The sequence below is a fragment of the Emydura macquarii genome, unplaced genomic scaffold (genome assembly GCF_026122565.2).
Source record: "Emydura macquarii macquarii isolate MOO-44397 ecotype Brisbane River unplaced genomic scaffold, CSIRO-AGI_Emac_v2 contig_2768, whole genome shotgun sequence".
In the NCBI taxonomy this organism is placed as follows: Eukaryota; Metazoa; Chordata; order Testudines; family Chelidae; genus Emydura; species Emydura macquarii.
Genome location: NW_027132905.1, coordinates 25,870,589 through 25,890,644, shown reverse-complemented (window position 1 = coordinate 25,890,644; position 20,056 = coordinate 25,870,589). Strand labels below are relative to the sequence as shown.

The 20,056-nt window shown below is 40.5% G+C and overlaps 1 protein-coding gene across 2 annotated transcripts in view; it reads right to left on the bottom strand.

The window, feature by feature from the left end:
• Window positions 1-19,352, bottom strand: part of KCNIP1 (potassium voltage-gated channel interacting protein 1) — a 454,198-nt gene extending 434,846 nt beyond the window's left edge. For both annotated transcript variants that reach the window (XM_067567451.1, XM_067567452.1), the window contains exon 1: window positions 19,168-19,352. In XM_067567451.1, coding sequence (XP_067423552.1) covers window positions 19,168-19,228 — 61 coding nt within the window. In that variant the 5' untranslated portion in view covers window positions 19,229-19,352. The remainder of the gene's footprint in view (window positions 1-19,167) is intronic.
• Between the last annotated feature and the right edge of the window lie 704 nt (window positions 19,353-20,056).

Below are 20,056 nucleotides of genomic sequence, written 5' to 3'. Positions count from 1 at the left end.
AGATTGGCAGGTCTTCAGGACAAAGACTGTCTATTATGTGTGTATTTGGCAATGTACAATGGGGCCCTAATCCTTGAGTGGAGCCCCTACAGACTACTCTAATACAAAGAATTAATGGGAAGTAGTTTTAATTAGGATGCATAAGGAAGTGCAGATAAAGTAGTTTAATCTACACCTGTAACTGCTTTTCCATTCACTTAGACTATGGAATTCCTCTTTTTCATATGTGATATGAGGCTCTTCTGAGTAGTACTATATATGAATGGTGAGGAGAAGACCAAGTAAATATACAACACAGGGATCACTTTCCACTGCTACCGAGTTGTTAACTTTAGAGAGATCCTTTTATAAAAAGAACTGCTAGGGCCCGATCCAAAGCTCAGAGAAGCTAGACATGCCTATAGACTGCTTATTGTTTTAAGATCTGTTTTCTCTGAAATGCTTTTACCTTAAATCAGTGGTTCTCAAACCACAGCCCATGGGCCGCTTGTGGCCCAATCAGCACACAGCTGTGGACCAAGTGACATCCTCCAGACCATACAGGTAGTATATATATTGTGTGGATGCGGCCCACATAACACATCCAGAGCTGCATATGCGGCCCACAGTGGTAAGCAGGTTGAGAACCACTGCCCTAAATGACTGCTACTTTGCTTTGTGAAGGCTGTCTGATCATTGGCTACCACCGTCATTGCTCCTGGAGGGAACATAGCCACTGGCACGCTAGATAAATCAGGCCCTGCTGGGGTAACTCACATTTGACCCACCGGGACTGGAGCCCAGGACAGTCTGTGGATGGGAGAACTGCATGATTCCATCCTGAAAGTGGCAATGGCTTGAGGTCTGCGACTTGAGTTGAGGTGCACGTGAAGAGACCAGGAGGGATCAGAGAAGCAATCAACACAGTTACTATGACACATACCAAACCGAGCAAGGGTGAGGGAAGGCACATTCCACAGCACCACCAAGAACTGCACAGAGCACTGTCTGGAGCGGAGTGTGTGAGAGTCGTCTTGAGAAGGGGATGTCCGGTATTCAGTGGAACGTCTAAAGAAATGGAAATAGTCACCCCACCCAGTGGAACACTCCCTCCGTAGTGTGCTGCAGCAAGTCAGTGGCAAAAGCAGCCCTGTGTGACTCCAGAGGCTTTGATGAAGTGGGCCTTTCAGCACAACCCCCGACACCCACACGTATGTCGGTGGATCTGCAGGGTTTGGAGACCAAATCCTCTGCTCCCCCTGGAGGAGGAACCCCAAATCATCAACCTCCTTTTGTAGAGGGTGTGGAATTTTTTACCAATTAGTCATACAACAGGTAATCTTGGCCTAAATATTTATGCCAAGTGGATTTGATGGCTTTGATCCTGTGCTTGGCTTTCAATTATATATTAATTACTTGCCAGGTTGGCTCCCTCCCACAACTCTGCAGCATAGATCCAAAACACGGCATTGGACAATATTTTCAGTGATTAATTTAAAATACTATGTCTTATGGTTATTTTCAATAAGAGAAGACTCTATTATGCATAAACCACCAACAGAAAATAAAAATCACAGTAGACATGGAGCTCTGTGGACAGCTGCTCCCTATAGTCACTAAAATGACTCTGTACAGCATATGTACATTGCAGACACAGAAACTCTATTAAAACAACTGAGGATCTGATTTATGCCTGCAGCTGTAGAAAGATTATATTTAAGGAGACCAATATATTCATCTCCCAACCTACTGTGTTTAGGTCTCAAGGGATTCTGGATCATTGAATAGGCTTGCTGATAATCTTAAAGTACACTATATTATTTACCATCTAAGTACATTTGTCAGGCTAGTCAAAGTTTTCTGTCAGTCTTTATGGATGAAGAATGTCTATTTGAACAACATAGTAACTTTTGAGGAAAAGATTTATATTGTTTGAAATTTTTCATCAGAATGAAATTTGGATTCCATTTGAAATGATAGGTAAGGTAAGACCCACCAAAATGTTTCTTCTCTCTTTTTTTCCCCAAGGAAAACAGAATGGGAAGAAAAATGGGAGAGGAGTGGAAGAAAGAACAAACCCAAACCCCAAATCTTTACATTCTGATTTTACACAAAATGCTTTTGTTTTAAATGAAAAATCATATTCCATCAATTTTTTACTTTCAGATTTTCCTATTTGTGTAGCTTTTTCCCCCTGAGAAAATTCATATTCTTTGACCATCCTAATTGTTAAAAATACTAAATCCATGAGTCTGATTGGGACAGCTATTCTTGCACAATAGGGAAGATATTGAAGCTCTAATGCTTGTAAAGACTGCTAGATGGGCAACTTCAGAACCAAACATCTACAGTTCCAGCCATAGAACTGGGACAGCACTCTCAGCATCTATACAAGATCCTCCCTCACTGTCCAGCCAATGTCTCAACCACATACTTGAAGGAACAATGACCTGGCTTGAGCTACTTTATATCCCACTCCCAATCCCCTCAACCAATCATTCCCTGGATAGTCTCTCTGTGACTCAAGAAGACAATGACAAAATTTCTAGCAAGGTGCAATATTAATTCTAATTTTATGCTAAATAAGGCTAAGAGGAGCCATAGTGGGTCAAACCAATGGTCCTTCTAGTTCAGTATCCTGTCTTCCCACAGAGGCCAGTGCCAGATGCTTCAGAGGGAATGAACAAAACAAAATAATTTATCAAGGGATCCATCCTGTCATCCAGTCCCAGTTATTGGCAGTCAGAGATTTAGAGACACCCAAAGCATGGTGTTGCATCCCTGATCATCTTGGTTAATAGCCACTGATGTACCTATCTTCCATAAACTTATTAATTCTTTTTTGAACCCAGTTATACTTTTGGCCTTCACAACACCCCCAGCAATGAGTTCCACAGATTTATTGTGCATTGTGTGTTTTGTTTTGTTTTGTTTGTTCTAAACCTGCTGCCTATTAATTTCATTGGGTGACCCCTAGTTTTTATGTTATATGAAAGGGTAGATAACATCCTCCACTTCACTTTCTCCTCACCATTCACAATTCTATAGATCTCTATCATGTCCTCCCGTTAGTTGTCTCTTTTCCAAGCTGAACAGCCCCAGTGTTTTTAATGACTTCTCATATGGAAGCTGTTCCAAACTCCTAATTATTTTTGTTGCCTTTCTCTGTACCTTTTCCAATTCTATATTTTTTGAGATGGGGCAACCAGAACTGCTTGTAATATTCAAGGTATAGGTGGTCCCATTGCTTTATATAGTGACATTATGGTATTTTCTATCTTAGTATCTGTCCCTTTCCTAATATTCTGTTAGCTCTTTTGACTGTTGCTGCACATTGAAAGGATATTTTCAGAAAACTATCTACAGTGACTCCAAGTTCTCTTTCTTGAGTGGTAACTGCTATTTTAGACCCCATCATTTTGTATTGTGACAAAGCTCTTCCTCTACCTCAGTGGGTCTAGCACTTCCTTCTAGAAGTAGGTCAGGGAACCGCTTCACCCCTTAGTGTTTCTTCCACCCTCTAGTGGTGGGTGAAGGTAATGCATCCACTCTAAGATGGCCACTCCCTGCTGGTTCCCAGTCCTGTCTCTGGTTCTCACAGGCCCTTACCTTTTCGCTGGGGCTCTTGCCCCTCCAGTGAATGGCTAGTAGAGGGTGAGGGGGGTCCAGTCCCACCCTCAACTCCAGGCCCTAACCCAGGGACCCTACAAGCTGCAGCCTCACGCTGTAGCTTCAGGAAAACTGCTAGCTTCCATGGGTTACTTCCCAGTGCCCCTTGACTTAATGTCCATATCCTGCTCGCAGAGGGACCCTTCCTGGTCTCCTTGCCAGGAAGGTTCTTGACCTCTCACAGCCCCACAGGCATGGTAGTGCCCAAACTAATGGTCCAGTTCAATCTTTCCCTTCTGGCAGGGTCTTTTCCCTTAGGCCCCAGGCCTGGGAAAGGGCCTTTGCCCTTTTTGGGCAGGGTTTTTCCTCCCCCAGTCTTTGTACCTACAGGGTTCTCTCCTTCCAGCTTTCTGCTCCTTCTCCTGAACCATCCTGGCTCTTGCGTGCTCACACACTCTCTAGTAGTTTACCTCAATCCCACAACTTCAGCCACACCCTTTCTCTGGCGGGGAGGCTTTGAACAAGTCCTAGGTGGGACCTTGATTGGCTCCAGGTGTGTTAATTAACCGGGAGTAACCCCTGCTCAGTTACCAGGGGGGAAAGGATTTACTAATCCTGGGAGTGATATATCATCTTTCTAGCACTGTCCGGTAGCCATCCGGTATGACACTGTCACAGCATGTATAGCTGGGATTATGTTTTCTAATGTGCATTACTTTCCATTTGTCAGCATTGAATTTCATCCGCCATTTTACTGCCTGGGCACCCATTTTTGTGAGATCTCTTCGTAGCTCCTTCACAGGCTGCTTTAACTATTCTGAGTAATTTTGTATCATCTGCAAACTTTGCCACCTCATTGTTTCCCCACTTTTCCAGATCACTTATGAATATATTGAACAGCACTGATCCCAGTACAGATCCTTGGGGAACCCCATTATTTACCTCTCTGCAGTCTGAAAATTGACCATTTTTCTACCTTTTGTTTCCTGTCTTTTAACCAGTTACTCAACTAGGAAAGGACCTTCCTTTTTTCCCCCATGACTGCTTACTTTGATTAAGAGCCTTTGGTGAGGGACCTTGTCAAAGGCTTTCTGAAAGAGCAAGTACACTGTATCTATGGGATCACCCTTATCCACATTCTTATTGACCCCCTCAAAGCATTCTAATAGATTGGTGAGGCATGATTTCCCTTTACAAAGACCGTGTTGACTCTTCTGTAACAAATTGTGTTAATCTATATGTCTGAATATTCTTTGCTATACTTTTAAACAATTTTCCTGGTAATGAAGTTAGGTTTACCACCCTATAATTGCCAGGATCGCCTCTTGAGCCTTTTTTTAAAAATTGGCATAACATTAACTATCCTCCAGTCATCTGGTACAGAAGCTGATTTATGTGATATGTTACATACCACAGTTAGTAGTTCTGCAAATTCATATCTGAGTTACTTCAGAACTCTTGGGTGAATATCATCTGGTCCTGGTGACTTACTATTGTTTAATTTATCAATTTGTTCCAAAACCTCCTCCATTGATAACTCAATCTGGGACAGTTCCTCAGCTTTATCACATAAAAAGAATGGCTCAGGGGTGGGAATCTCCCTCACATACTCTGCAGTGAAGACAGTAGCAAGGAATTCATTTACCTTCAACACAATAGCCTTGTCTTCCTGTCTTCCTTTAGCACCTCAATTGTCCAGTGGCCCCTGCTTCTGATGTACTTTTTGGTTTTTTTGCTATTAATTTTGGTGTCTTTTGCTAGTTGATCTTCAGATTCTTCTTTAGCCTGCCTAACTATACTATGACACTTGACTTGTCAGGATTTATGCTCTTTTTATTTTCCTCAGTAGGATTTGACTTCCAATTTTTAAAGGATGTCTTTCTGCCTCTAATCACTTCTTTCAGCTCTGTTCTTTAGCCATGGTGGCATGTTTTTGGTCCTCTTACTATTTTTTTTAATTTGGGATATATATATTTAATTTGAGTGTCTATTATCGTGGGGTTTTTTAAAGTTTCCATGCAAATTGCAGGCATTTCACTCTTGTGACTGTTCCTTTTAATTTCCATTTAATTAGCCTCCTCATTTTTGTGTAGTTCCCAATTTTGAGGTTAAATGCTATTGTGGCTGGGCTTCTTTGGTATTGTCCCCTCCCTTCCAAGGATATTACATTTAATTATGTTATGGTCTTTGTTACTGAGTGGTTCAGTTATATTTACCTCTTGGACGAGATTCTGTGCACCACTTAGGACTAAATCAAGAATTGCCTTGTGGCCTCCAGGACTAGCTGCTTCACAAAGCACTCTTTGATGGTGTCTAGAAATTTTATCTCTGCATCCCATTGTGAGGTGACATGTACCCAGTCAATATGGGCATAGCTGAAATCCCTCATTTTTATAGAGTTATCTGTTTTTATAGGTTCTCTAATCTCCCTGAGCATTTCATAATCACCTTCACCATCCTGATCAGGGGGTGGTAGTATATTTCTACTGCTATATCCTTGTTACTTGAGCATGGAATTTCTATCCATAGAGATTCTATGGTACAATTTGATTAATTTAAGATTTGTATTATATTGGACTCTATGCTTTCTTTCACATATAGTGCCACTCCCCCACCAGCACAGCCTATTCTGTCATTCCTATATATTTTGTACTCTGGTATTACCATATCCCACTGATTATCATTGTTCCATCAGTGCAGGTTCCAGGGCTTCCTCACACTAATGCAAGCAGAACACTGTCTATACTAGTGAATCCAAGCTGACAAATCGAACAGGGAAGTGTAGTCGCTATGGCACATCCCCCTTCCGCCTGAATCCAAAGCCCCTTCTGTGGGGCTCTGCAAACTTCCAAAACCCAGGGTGTGTATGGGGGGAAGGATCAGGGCCAGCTTGGCCATATTACACTGACTTCTCTAACCATATGAAGGAGGCAGTTTTGCAAACTGCAAGGCAGGGTGTCTCTGATCCTTTTTTCAGGGGTTCTAGGGAGGTGTGATTCCCAGGGGAAAGCAGCCCTGAGGGCTGTCCTAACATGCATAACTCTTACAATAGCCATTGCAGGGATACAGAACTGCTGGGGTACAAGTCTGCCTTGCTCCAGAAAGCCTTGTGTGCACAGGGCTGCTGCCTATGTGGCTTTCCCACTCTGTCTTACAGAGCCAGTCCCCTTTTGTGGGAGTTTTAGGACATAGTATCTGGCAGGGCAGCTCTATCCAGATGTATGCTGACAAACAGCCGCAGGGAGATGAATGAAAAAGCGACTGCTAAATGGAAGTACCTCGCCTCTGGTGGACCTGCAGGACATTGAGTCTAAACATCCTGTCACTTTGGGAAGGAGAAGGAGATGACAATTTCTCCAGACCCCAACAGAAAGATTAGGAGGAAGCTGCAGGAGTGCAAACCCACTTAGATGAATTGAAACTAAGTAGGTTATTGCCACCTAGGGGAGCAAAATGCCTTAAATTAGTAAATTAACCTGTCTTCTCTCTCACTGGATCAGAGCTGTGCAAAATTATTAGAATAAACAGAACTGTCAGCAAGAAAATAATGGTAGAGAGCTGCATAAATAGTGCTGCTATCCCACAACCTTCAAAAAATAGAGAGTCAAGCCTCCCCAAAATCTGAGATCTTTCAACTGTAACAAATGTGGGTTCCTGTGATTTGCCTGCTAGTTTTTTAGCCTTTAGGGTTCAAGTTTTGAAAATTTTCTCCACAAACACAAGGGCTAGAAAATTATTGTTTAAATGAAAGCTGAGCTATTTTTATATATGCCTGACTCCAGGAGCTGGGGCTTAAAGAAAAAACCAAATCTTGCCAGATTTGAGAGAGAACCTTGAGTCAGCAAAACTGCATGGGCTTCAGTTACAAAACAAGGAGATTCTCTGGGCTGGATTGTCAAATGCTGCATTTTTGTATATGTTGAGTTAGGGGCAATAAGCTAGAGCAGTGTTTCTCAATTGGGGTTCCGCGGAACCCCCACTGTTAGGGTTCCGTGAGCAGCTGTTCTCTGCGCCGCCGATCAGCTGTTGTTCTCCGTGCCGCCGAAAAAGGGATGATGTCCCGGATTTTTCGGCGGAGAGTATCGAGTGTAAGGAAAATGTAAGTGAGAAATGCTGACCCAGTTGTTTGAAATTTGTTATATAATTTGCTTATTTCGACTTTTTTTTGGCCCCATATGTAAAAATACTGTTAAGAGTTTGGGGGGGTTCCGCAATTATTTATCGAGTTCAAAAGGGTTCCGTGGCCAAATTTAATTGAGAAACACTGAGCTAGAATATTGCAAAAGTAAAGGAATCAATTCATGTAGACATACCACGTAAGCACCCCTATGTCCTTGAAAATACTGCAGTTCAATTTCCTTGTGTGCATGTTTGTTCATAAATATTTGTGCCTTCAGTAGCCATGTGCAACCAATCTGAATGCTTATTTATACAGGTCTTCTCACTTCAGTACCTTGGTCAGTTTTGCAATCAAAATTATTTACCGATACTTTCTCACTTCTGATGTGACAATCCCTACAGTAATCTACATGCGATATATACGGCACATATGTAAGACTAATTAACACACAGAAATTCAAACTAGAAATAAGGCACACATTTTTAACAGGGAGGGTAATTAACCATTTGAACAAACTGTTAAGGGAAGTAGTGTCTTCAGATCAAGGCTGGATGTCTTTGTGGAAATTATGCTTCAGTCAAACGCACGTTATTGGGCTCAATATAGGGGCAACTGGGTGAAATTTAAGGGTCTGTGTTGTACGGGAGGTGAGACTAAATGATCTAATGGTTCCTTTTAACCTTATCCACTATGGAAATACAAGGAACACCACCAATTGTGAGTATTTGCATTCTGTAAACAGCTTCATTTTCTCTCAGTCCAACAAACATCTTTGTAATCGAGAAGCAACTGAAAGATTATTTTTAATGACCAAACTTACTTTCAGCAACTTAAAATCTGACTATTTCTTCTTCTAAATTCCCTGTAATTCCTCATAGATCCTAATTAGTTTTTAGGACCCGTACTTTTACAGGACCGTGCCAAAGAATCCAAATACTAGCTCTCTGCCTGCCTTCTCTTTTAGTATGTGCCACACAAATATATTTACATGAAAATAAAAACAAAAGGTAAAAACATTTTGCTCAATTTTCTGCAATGTTTAGGATGAAAACATGCATCATGGGACTGAGAGAGGCATATTTGGCAGCCTTTCCAGATTTACATGGACCGTGAAATACAAATCAAATGTGAGGCACTCTCACTGACACATATATATTCAGTTAACAAATGTGTTATTCTCAGAGAATCAGACCTAGAAAGAGATTTTTATATCAACTTTGGGTTTTAGATGGGATTTACGCTGCACTGAATTGCTTTATCAGTGGTCAGTTTCTTCTCACTTTGCATCACTGCAGGTTCTGCATTACAGCTACTGGTAGGCTTTTGACTTTGTAGCAAGTTAAATTTTAAGCCAAAAGGTCATTTGGAAAATATTGACATTTTCCAAACAAAAGTTCATAAATGTATTGCTCAGTATCCAGTAGTGCCTGGAGGCCCTAGTTAATATCAGAGACACTTTACGTTGGGTGCTGTACAAACCAATAGCAAGAGAGCTCTGCCCTGAAAAACTTATAGTGTGAATGGAAGGCAAAGGCTGGAAAAAAGGTTGATTTTTTATTTTACAGGTGGGGAACTGAGGCACAGAAAGACTAAGGGACTTACCCAAGGTCTTACAGTAAGTCTTTGGCAGAGCCAGAAATTGAATCCAGTTCTCTTCAGTCCCATTCAGTGCCTTAACTGTAAACTCATCATTCTTCTCTTATTTGATTCATAGTGAAATTGAGGACTCCAAACACATTGCTTTGCATTCACACTGTGGAAGTGAACCCAGTTTTGTTCACTGTGGAAGTGAACCCAGTAAATAAATTAGCTCAATTTTTTCATTTTCTGCACAGATGCACTTAAATATAGGAATATGATCAAAGGTCTGCTCTTGGTTTATTTTGTTCTTTCTTATAGGAATTCAATAGGATTTGAAATGTACAGTTGTCCTGTAGGAAATATTACCAGATATTCAAAGGCACCTGCACACCCATTTGCATGCATGTTTGGCCGTTTTTACATATGATTCAGGCTATTAAACTGAACACAGAGCGCCTGGTCATATGCTGTGGTGAGCATTTCAAGGGATCAGGGCCACTAGCTACCAGCGTCAGGTTTGGGTGTGCACAGCCGTGTTAAATTCGGCAGTTTTAAATCACAAGGGCTTTGGGAACCTTTTCTTCAATTTTCATCAACAATGAGCTATGTGAGAGATCTTGATTCACATTAAAATCCACTAGTTTACATGCAAAAATTCTAAAAGAACAGTCATAAAGTTCAGTGCTTCCCCAACGTTTCTGAAGAGACCAGAAGCATCGTGTAAGTCTGGCACCTTTGTTCACAAATGTACGTGAACTTTGGAGTGGAGTGGAGTTTCAAGTTTCAGTAAACAGGCAAATTGTGTGTGAGTTTTCAGTTTAGTGACCACATTTTTACACAAGTCTAGTACAGAGAACATTAGAATTCAGGCAGTCCAAGAGATACTACAGCAGCACTGACTTATGCGCTAGACGTGAACTAAGTCATGCATGACATTTAAAACCATGGTAGGGTTCTTTCCTTGCCCGTCCCTGAATAATAATAATAAATAATAATAATAAAATAATAATAATCATAATAAAGCTCTTTGCCTAGAAGATTCCCTACAAAGTATGAAATTTTGAACTGCAGGTATATTAAATCCATCAACAGTTAGGAGAGAGAGAGTGGAAAAGACAGCTTCAGTTAAAAAAGATGCAAATGAAGTAGTGTTAAGTATTATAGCTGAAGGCATTTCCCAGATCTGAACTCCTGATCAGAAAAATTCCCTTTGTCTGCCAGCTTCCTTTCTTGGAGGGTTGTGGTGAGCCATGTGCAGTGCAGTGATCCATGGTGGAAGTGATTAGAAATGATGGTACAGCAGCTCAGCTATAATTTCTTCAGTCATTCCAAGTACATGGCTCTAAATTGGTTAACCCCTTGCTGGCAATAGCTCTTTTGATGCCCCAAAGCTGTGGAAATGAAAAGCACTTCCTAGTAAGGTTGATTTCTGCTTGGCTTCTCATCTAGGCAATTGAATTGCTGTGTGTACAGGTTAGATTGCTTGCAGTGCAAACAGTAATTGAACATCTGATGGCCGATTTTCTTTTACAAATATGTATGTGTATAATTTTGTGCAATGGGTATTCCCGCTCACAAATAGACAATTCGCTATCTAAATGTCTACTTGCAAGTAGTTGTAGTAATTCCACATGCACAACACTGGAAATAAAGTTAATAAAGGAGTGAAAATACTATAGAAAGATGGACCCAGTGTTAAAAAAATTAAGATCTACATGTCCAGCCCTAAATCTCTAGAGGCTCTGATAGCTAGAGGTTAGTCAGGGCTATTGGTGAAGTATATAAATTAGGTATAGATTCAATTCCAGGAGTTCTTTAGGATTGGCAGACACCAATTCTTTCTGCATTAACACTGAAGTTTATTGCTTAATTTTTCCATTTCATGTCCTGCTTCTAGTTCACATGGTAATGTACGAGTCCTTTTAACTGAACGGTTTAGAATGCATACAGGGGCCAGTGTTTTCTACTGCTCCAAGACACTCACCCGCATAGCAAAAAAGAGGCTGTCAGATTCCCTGTGGAAAAGTTGCCATCCTCCTCTGCTCCCGCATTGGTTCAGTACATTTTTCCATCCCTAGGAGCACTTTATGCAGATCATATAGAGAACAAACTACAGTATATCAGGCTGAATAATATAAGTCAGTTTTAGCTAAGGTTTGGGGTGATCAAAATCTCAGGCAATGAAGGGCTTAGTGATACACATTGTACTAGTATGAGCGAAAAAACTACTTTTGAACATTTAGGGCCAAATTTGGCTCTGAGCTGTAGGTTATGTGCTATTCCAACTGATACAAAGAGAAGCTGCAGGTGCACGAGATTAAAGGCAAAATGTGGTTCACAGTGTGTAGGACTTCTCAAACTGTATATCCAAAACCTAAATGCCCAAATTTTGCACATGCTGTTTATCACATCCATATTTTTATGCATGTAAAGTTGATAGGCAGGAAAATTTATTTTATCAGAGCACTAAAAGCAAGTGACAGTCACTACCAATCTCTTTCCCCCCCCTACTCCTATGAAAGGTGACATTATCTTTATTTCCATTAAGTACCTTCTAGTAGTGTTATGCAGATATCTTTCAGGTTTCCTGGAAACCTACCTTTAATGGAACAAAGTGTATCACTATAATCATCTCCTCCATTAGCTGTTTTCAACCATGAAATAAAATGTCCTGTGGCTATATTTTGACCTTTATGGAGCACGGTTCTTTCTGGCCGTGCACGTGCCCATCTATAGAAATGCTGTTCAATTTCAGATTAGTTCCTGGGATATGAAGCTTTAGCAAGTGATACCTAAAAACAACAAAATGAGCAAAACCGAGTACTGAAGAAAGTGAGTGTGTGAAAACTAGCAGAATTACAACTGTTACATAGAGCCCTAAAGAGCTAAACTTAGTGGATATCTATTCCTGGTAGATAACAGCAATATGTCACAACTCCACTCTTTCCTGGGGTTTAGCTTCATTATCTTGCTAATCTCTTTGTTAATAAAGTTCAGCTCAAATCTGCTACCTAGGTTTGACTGCTCCTAGGGTTCACCCGTTAGGATTGCTCAGCCCACACCCTAGATCTACTCCTGGTTTAGAATCACTCCCAACTCACTTATATCTGTAATGAGCCACCTGCTCTGAGGCGGCAGAATACAGTTAATGTTTCCCAGCAGGATCAACAATTGCTTACGGGGTTTAGTTCACAGAAGAACACTGCTGGCTTGTAATACTAACAAAGTAGTAGTTATCCACTCTTATGTAAGCTTTTCTCACATGCTGCCAACCCATCAAATTACAGCTCTCAATTTAACCTGTGCACAAAAAACATATTCTGCCCTCAGATCCTTGCACCAACCTCCATGACCTCTTTCTTTTGTCCCCATTCATTGCCCCTTTTATATCTGCCCCAAGTTGCTCAGAAAATTGTAGGAAAGAAAGCAACATTTTTTGGAATTTTTCACTTTTATCCTGTTTGTTTTCACTAAAATTTTCACAGCAGCTCTGACAGACACTCATAATCTAATAATTTATATTATGAATAATCATGCAACCATGTGTTATATAACAGTTTAATTGATTATTTTATTGACATAAATATATGCTGATCTTTTCAATGCACCTGCTAGCACAACTACAAATACAGAATTCCTCCCCAATGCCAATAGAACACCACAAATTTGGAATTCCTAGATCAACCTACCTTGAATTTTTGGCTCATCTCTCTATTCTGAAAACTTGGCTGTAGTTTAGGTTTTGGAGCAGTTGGGCAGTTATTTTTAAATCTGTTTTATAATTAGAGTTGACTGGAAAATATTCCCTCCACCCCATCTCCAAGAAAATTTTTGACTCCTCAGCCAAAAAAAAAATTAAGAATCAAAATAATTTGGTAAAACACCCACAAAATTTCAAATCACAAATGCCACTGTGGTGCCTTATGAGAGTTGTAGTTCAAGAGCCTCATGTGCTCATTCTCTTCTAGAGGTTGGCCTCTGGTTGGATTGCCTCTCCTGATGATGACCATAGTTTGCTTTCTGGGGTAGGGAGGCAGTGCATCATGGGAATTCCATGGCCTCCGAGCACATGGTTGAGAAGCCCTGCTCTTAGAGGAAAATGGATTCATAAGGCACTTGAATTACCACTCCCTTGTGGCACCATGATGACATATCTAAATCATTTATTTACAAGCTCTATTTATAGTGGAGGAAAAACTTGACCCTTCATATAGAGCAACTACCTCCACTCAATAATTTAAAGTGTTTTACTCCATTCTTCATAGTCTTTCTTAGCTGTGAAATAGTGGCTTTTTGCTTTCTGTGACTGCTTGTTTAGCACATGATCTACTGTTTGATTGCAATGTAGACATACCCAGAAATACAACCATCCCAAATAAAACCTTTATGTTAGTTTTGGTTATTCCCATTCATTAGTTTCAAAGTTTCAACTCCTGGTGACTTAACATAGGTCTAACATCAAGTGAGATTAGAAGTGGGGCAGATAACTCCAGTTAAGGCCAATAAGAAGATCCAAGGACTAAGAAAAGGAAAGCTATAGAGACTATTTGAGTTTGCATTTCACTTGTGCCGTGTGAAAACCCCTAGAGAGGGACATTTAACACACTGTTAGGCTGAAAGCACCCTGCTCCCCCATCTTTCTGTTATAATGTAACTGACTTCACCCACAGATGGGAGTGTCAACACCTCTGTTGCACATTACACAGGGATTCATTGCTAAAATGTCATCTAGCATCAGGAGGGAAAGTAGAAAAATGAAAAATTCACCCCAATTTCACAATCTGTTAGGTTGACTAGCACCATGACATGAACAAAGAGGTTGATTCTCATCACCCCTAGTGGCTAGATATGTCAAAAGCATGAAAGGTCTTAGTATGAATGTGTGCTTTGTGTGAGCTGATTGTCCAAACACATGGTGGTTGGAAATTTTTTGACAAAACATTTTTGTCACAACGTTGATTTGTGAAAGCCAAAACTTTTTGTGGGCAGGAGGTCAGTTTTAAATGGTTAGACTTGAAAATGTTTTCAAAAGTTTCAAAAATTGTCAAAACGTCCTGATCTGTTATTTTATAAGTGAAAAATAAATCTGTTTTTCTGGTTTAAATTACTTTTTGTTTAGAAATGTTAAGCTAATTCAAATAAAAATGGTCAAAATCAAAATGAAACGCTTCAAAATTATCTAAATAAAATGTTTTAATTGACTTAAACTGATTTTTTCCCCCCCATTTGCAAATGCTTGTGAGATTTTGACTTTTTGTCCCAATTGGGGACAGGAAAAATTTTTGAAATCTCACATTTTTATGGGTTGGAAAAAAATATTTCCTGCCCATCTCTCCATGGAGATACATTCATGTTAGGTATTTTGTATTTTACCTGATTTTTTTTTTAAACTGGCTTATCAATTTTTTTTATTTGTTTTTTAGTGCTTGCTTTGATACAAAGGAACACAGACTATTTGACAGCTCAGAATGTATTGTTATAAGTAACACCTCAGATAATTACCTGGAAAATTACACATAATTCTCTCTTCTTTCAGATTTTTTTACTCTTGGCATTCTGGACCACAGTGTCAGAGAGGCTCAGCATTCCCACTCCAGCTCCCACTGTGTCACTTGTAGCGAGAATTTCAAAAAAGCACAGCATGCAACACGCCAAGCCTGCTGCAAACTCAGTCACTTTGTGTATAGTGAGTTGGTCAACAGTTGCACTTCCCGTCTCATTCACTAGGATACCACCAAATCTTCTCACTAATTTGGGGCAGCTCACCTGTACTCTTCCTCAGGCTCTGCAAGAGATTTTACCAGTAATGGCAGCAGCATACCAGCTGAAACCAACCTGAAACTGTCCCTCTAATAAATTATTTTCTGCTTGCTTCTGTGCAACAGAACCTGTGCAATGTGACTGGGAGGCCCCTAAAAATCACTTCCAGGGAGTTCCCAAAGCTTCATGCATACATCCAGAACCCTGACAAGCAAAACAATTAAAAGGCAGCAAACTGAGGGGATCAAAGGTAACAATTTCGAATGAAATGTACCAACACACTGCCACAACACCTTACTGAGGCAAGAGCTGTAAATTTCACTGCTTATGTGAACAGGAAAAGCTTCCGCAGCTATACTAATATGGACAGAAATCTAAGGGTATGTCCATGGAGACTGTCAGCACAGCATAACCCAATCGTGTAAACACAACACACACTCACTGATGGAAGTGCTTTTTCTGTCGGAACACAACACCCAGAGCAGCAGTAGATATACTGACTGAAGCATTCTTCCACTGACATAGCCGTGTACACACTGGGTGTTAGGTCAACATAGCTATGACGTGCAGGGATGTGGGTTTTTTCACATCCCTGACCGACAGTTATGTCGACTTAATTTTTAACCATAGACCAAGCCTAAGAATTATCAGTCCTTATTCTGCAGGACAGTGGTTGATCACCTGCTGGTGTCAGGAAGAAATGTCTGAGGATGGTGCATTATGGGTGTATGTGTTTGAGGTAGGAGAACGAAAGTAAAAAAAAGAATTATTCCTTCCTCTTAAAACAAGCAATACTGGCCACTCTCAGAGACTAGGGAACATAATTACTTGATTGGCTGCTGATCTTGTCTTTAATGCAATTCCTGTGCTACTACATATTTTTAAATTAATTCAGGCACTTCATTTTCATTAAAGAAAGGAATTAAATCTGCTACGTGTAAACACTACTATGAACACTTACTGGAAAAACCCAGCTAATTCACAGCTCACTTGGGCTCTCTACCCTGCAAAATATGCCAATGTATGTGAGGCATGGGGATCGCAATAGGGTGAGTTAAGAATGCACAGTGAAAATTCACCCCTGCTGTGCAGCTGATGGAGTTACACCAGAGCTCAGTTTAGCTCAGGTTACCAGCACTAACTACACATTTTCTGATGTTGAAAACATTAAGTAAGACCTTTAACATTAAATACATATTTGCCCTGGGTTTTAAACAATAGAATTCCTGCAGATTATAACACAGGGTCTTAGATAGAAAGACAATTGAATTGGTCACCAGACTCTTCACATTAAAAAGCACACATGTACCAGGATCAATACATACTTATCAGTAGGTGTGAGGCCATCCTGCTATGTTGATCTATTTGGGCAGCTCCCATTTTTGATAGTTATATCTGACTTCTCCCTACTTCCACATCTTTTTCTCTTTTTAAAGAGCATCCCTGAGCAGACTTATGCACAAAAGTGATGGCAGAGAGAGTTCTCCCAGGCATTTTAATGCTAAGGTTGCTCCATCATTATGGTGGATTCCAATAAATCTGTGGTTCCCTGAAAAGCTATAAAATTGGGTTAATTTCAGTAAAGCCCAAGATTCAATGTCTGACCTTCTGCCCGATAAATGTTTGAAATAGCTCTTCCATGTCAGATTACGGAAGATTTTACATACACTGGGCCAGGTCCTCTATATCACTAAAGCTCCACTGATGCTAATGGAGCTGTGCCAATTGACACCAGCTAAGAATCTGGCAGACCGGGAGTGAGTCGGAAATGTATCCAAAACTAGCATATGTATCTTTTCACCATGGAGCTCAAGTGTTCAGCAGAGTTCGCAGTCAGCCTAAAGCACCAGCTAGCACAGAAGTGGGAGTTGTAAACATCGTCCTGTCAGTTCTATTTGTCCCTAATGTAGTCCTCAATGAACTGGGACATCCTGTAGCTGCAGCTTTGGCAGGACTATCTGAACTAGCTCAGTCCATTAGGTTATTATAATCAGCTGCAATTGGCAGACCCACAGACTGCAATGTTCTTTACCTGCAGCTGAGTGCTGCCCAGAAAGGTGTGAAATTCTATGCTGGCTTTGAAAATAGTGAAGGAAATCAGAGGAATTACTTCTGATTTGCTCCTTACGACTGCATGCCCTGCTAATCAGTGAAAGCAAGAGGAGAACATGTTGGCACCAATCAGAAATGGTTCTACGAAAGCAGGTTTTGATACATATTGCTGAGTGATCACTTACTGATATCAGCTGGAAGACTGAATTCCACTATAAATGTTAGAATGTGTGACCAGGTGCTGGATTTGTATTGCTTATGAACACAAACAAGAAGCAATTTCTAGCCATCTACTAGAGAAAAGCCAATCAAAAGCTGTCATGAGGAGCGTATAGATCCAGCAACAAATTACATATATTTAGATGCAGATTACTTCCCTCAGAGCTCACCTTGATGTGGTGGGACAGCTTCTGTGTCCTAGTGACCAGAGAGCTATGAAGGCAGGAGTTTTAACTCCTGGTAGGGCTATCCAAGCTGGCCAGGTCAAAAGGCAAAGACTAAATGAAAAGCAGCACACTGATTGGGAGTTGAGCAATACACCAAGCATGTTGCCTCAGGATAAATTTAAGTTGCAGGAACACATAGCAAGGCAACCATTCTGGCAAACAGCATGATACACAGGGGTGGCGGAGCCTTGTTTGTGTCGTAAGCAATATCTGCTGCAGGAAAGATTCAGATGCAAATGGGTGCAGCTTTCAGATACCTGGAAAATGGCTAAGAAGACCCATGTCATCATAGAGGTTGGCATGCTCAACATAGCATGTTCAGTACATCTGATCTTGCTATGTCTAAACATATTGACTCCAAAGGTTTAGATGTGTGACTCAACACCTAGATGGTATATAATTATGACCTCATTATAAATAGCACAGACAGAGGAGATGCAATCCATGTACAGGTGATTTGTAAAAGTGATGTTTGAGGCCATCTAGTCAATAGCGCCCAAGTCCATTTGGCTGTCTTGTACAAGAAACTACTACAATTTTACATTTGTTTGCCAACTTAAGGTGTTCACCTTCCTCTCCAATCCACCCCCATACCCTCTGCACCCCATCCCTTTACAGTGATAGCTTGAGAAAACCCATTTAATTTGTTTGATGTAAGTATTTTTTATTTTGCCTCACGATCAAAGTTGGGAACTTCTATGCCAACTTCCACTCAAAACATACAGCAGGGCTGAGCTACAAATCCAATGGAAGTAAAGATTTACCCTAGATTTACCCTCTGAACTATTTTCCAATAGACAAAAGACTCCCTAAAGTTTGGGGCTTTAAAAAAAACACCTTGTATATTTTTCCATCCTGACCCCTACAATGCTTTCAACTTTCTGCTTAGCAGCACCCTGGAATTTTTTAAATAATTCCATGAAGAGAATGGAGCACAGTCTGAGCAAATAAGCAACCCTCTCAACATTACTGACTTCCTGAAAAATCAGCATGCTAGATACAGGACGTGTGGATTTAAGGATTAAAAATCCCTGGATTGCTGCTTGCTTTCTTCTCTGCTCTGAGCCTCTTCCCTTTCCCTTCTCATGAAGAAATCCTCTTTTTTTCCTCACGATAATTAATATAAAACATGCAATGGCAATGTTTCATAGTCATTTAGATTATTAAAAATACAACAGTTCCTCTGATGATACTTTTTTAGAAATTACAAGACAGCTGGAAAAAATTATCAAATGTAAATATTTGCTTCCCTGCCAAGTGGATTTACAAAGCATGGGATTTTGGAGTAAACAGGTCTTTTCTGCAAGTGCTCTGCATGTGAAACCGCTGACTTCTCCTCCTTACACACGTCTGTGTGAAGGATTACAACATTTCAGAAGGTGTATCACCCCCACTCCCCAAAAGAAACACCTGGAGCAAATACCATCTTCCCCATATAGCTCCTCAAGCCCCTTCAAAGCCCACTCTCCTCCTCCTCTATAAATTGCACCTCACATAAATAGTGATGGGTTAGTTGCAAGTGGCACATGTTCTTTTTTTTTTTTTTTACCCCTCCGATATCAAACCCGATGTTAGCAAATACACAAAAAGAGGCAGAAAAAGCAAAGAGGAAATTCTTACCTTTTGAAGGTCTTCTTTGTTTGGTTTGTAGAGAAGAGAATGTACCCATTACTGCACCCATTGCAACAGCTACTTGTGAGGGCTTTTTTTTTTGTTCCTCCCCCCACCCCCAATGAACCACAATCTAGTTGGGGAAAAAGGAAAAGAAAAAAGAAAGGAGGAGGGTAAAAGCAAAGCACTGCAGCTCAGCGTTCAGCAAGCAGTAAGCTTTGAGATTTTTTTTTTTCAGACAACACACATGCACTGACTCACAGCCGGCTGCACTGTTATTATTCAAAACAGCTCCCCATCAAATTTTAAATGCTAGATAGATTCCCTTAGACCAGAACTAGCAGCAGATGCATCAAAATATTTACTGGAGCACAGCCACATAAACACACAGGCTAATTCTTCCTCTCTTTCCCTTATGGCTCCAACCAGCAGCCTGTAGATCTATAGAGAAAGCATCAATGCATCTCTTCCAGTGCATACTAAACAACAGTTCTGTAGGCATAGTAAGGGTCTCAGGGGGAAGCTAGGGACTTGGGTTGAGTACCAATCATGCATGAATGAAAATCTGCTCAGTGGAAAACGATAGTGAACTAGCTGTCAAAGTCACAGCTGTGTGGAATGCACACTCCTGCAGCTTAATATTGTCTTATAAAAAGGTAGAAAACAACATTCTCTTAAACTCATCTTAGGTACAGGACACAGGGAAAGGAAACAAGTTGCAAGAAGGAGGAAACAGTTAGTAAATTTCAACACAGCCACTTTCCAGGCACTTTCTGACAGGTCAGAGGTATGGGAAATGCAGTTGCTGATAACCTAATTCTGTGCAACACATAAAGCGTGCATACATGAGACAGAGAGAGACACACACACTTTTAGGCTATTAAAAACAGCATATTAT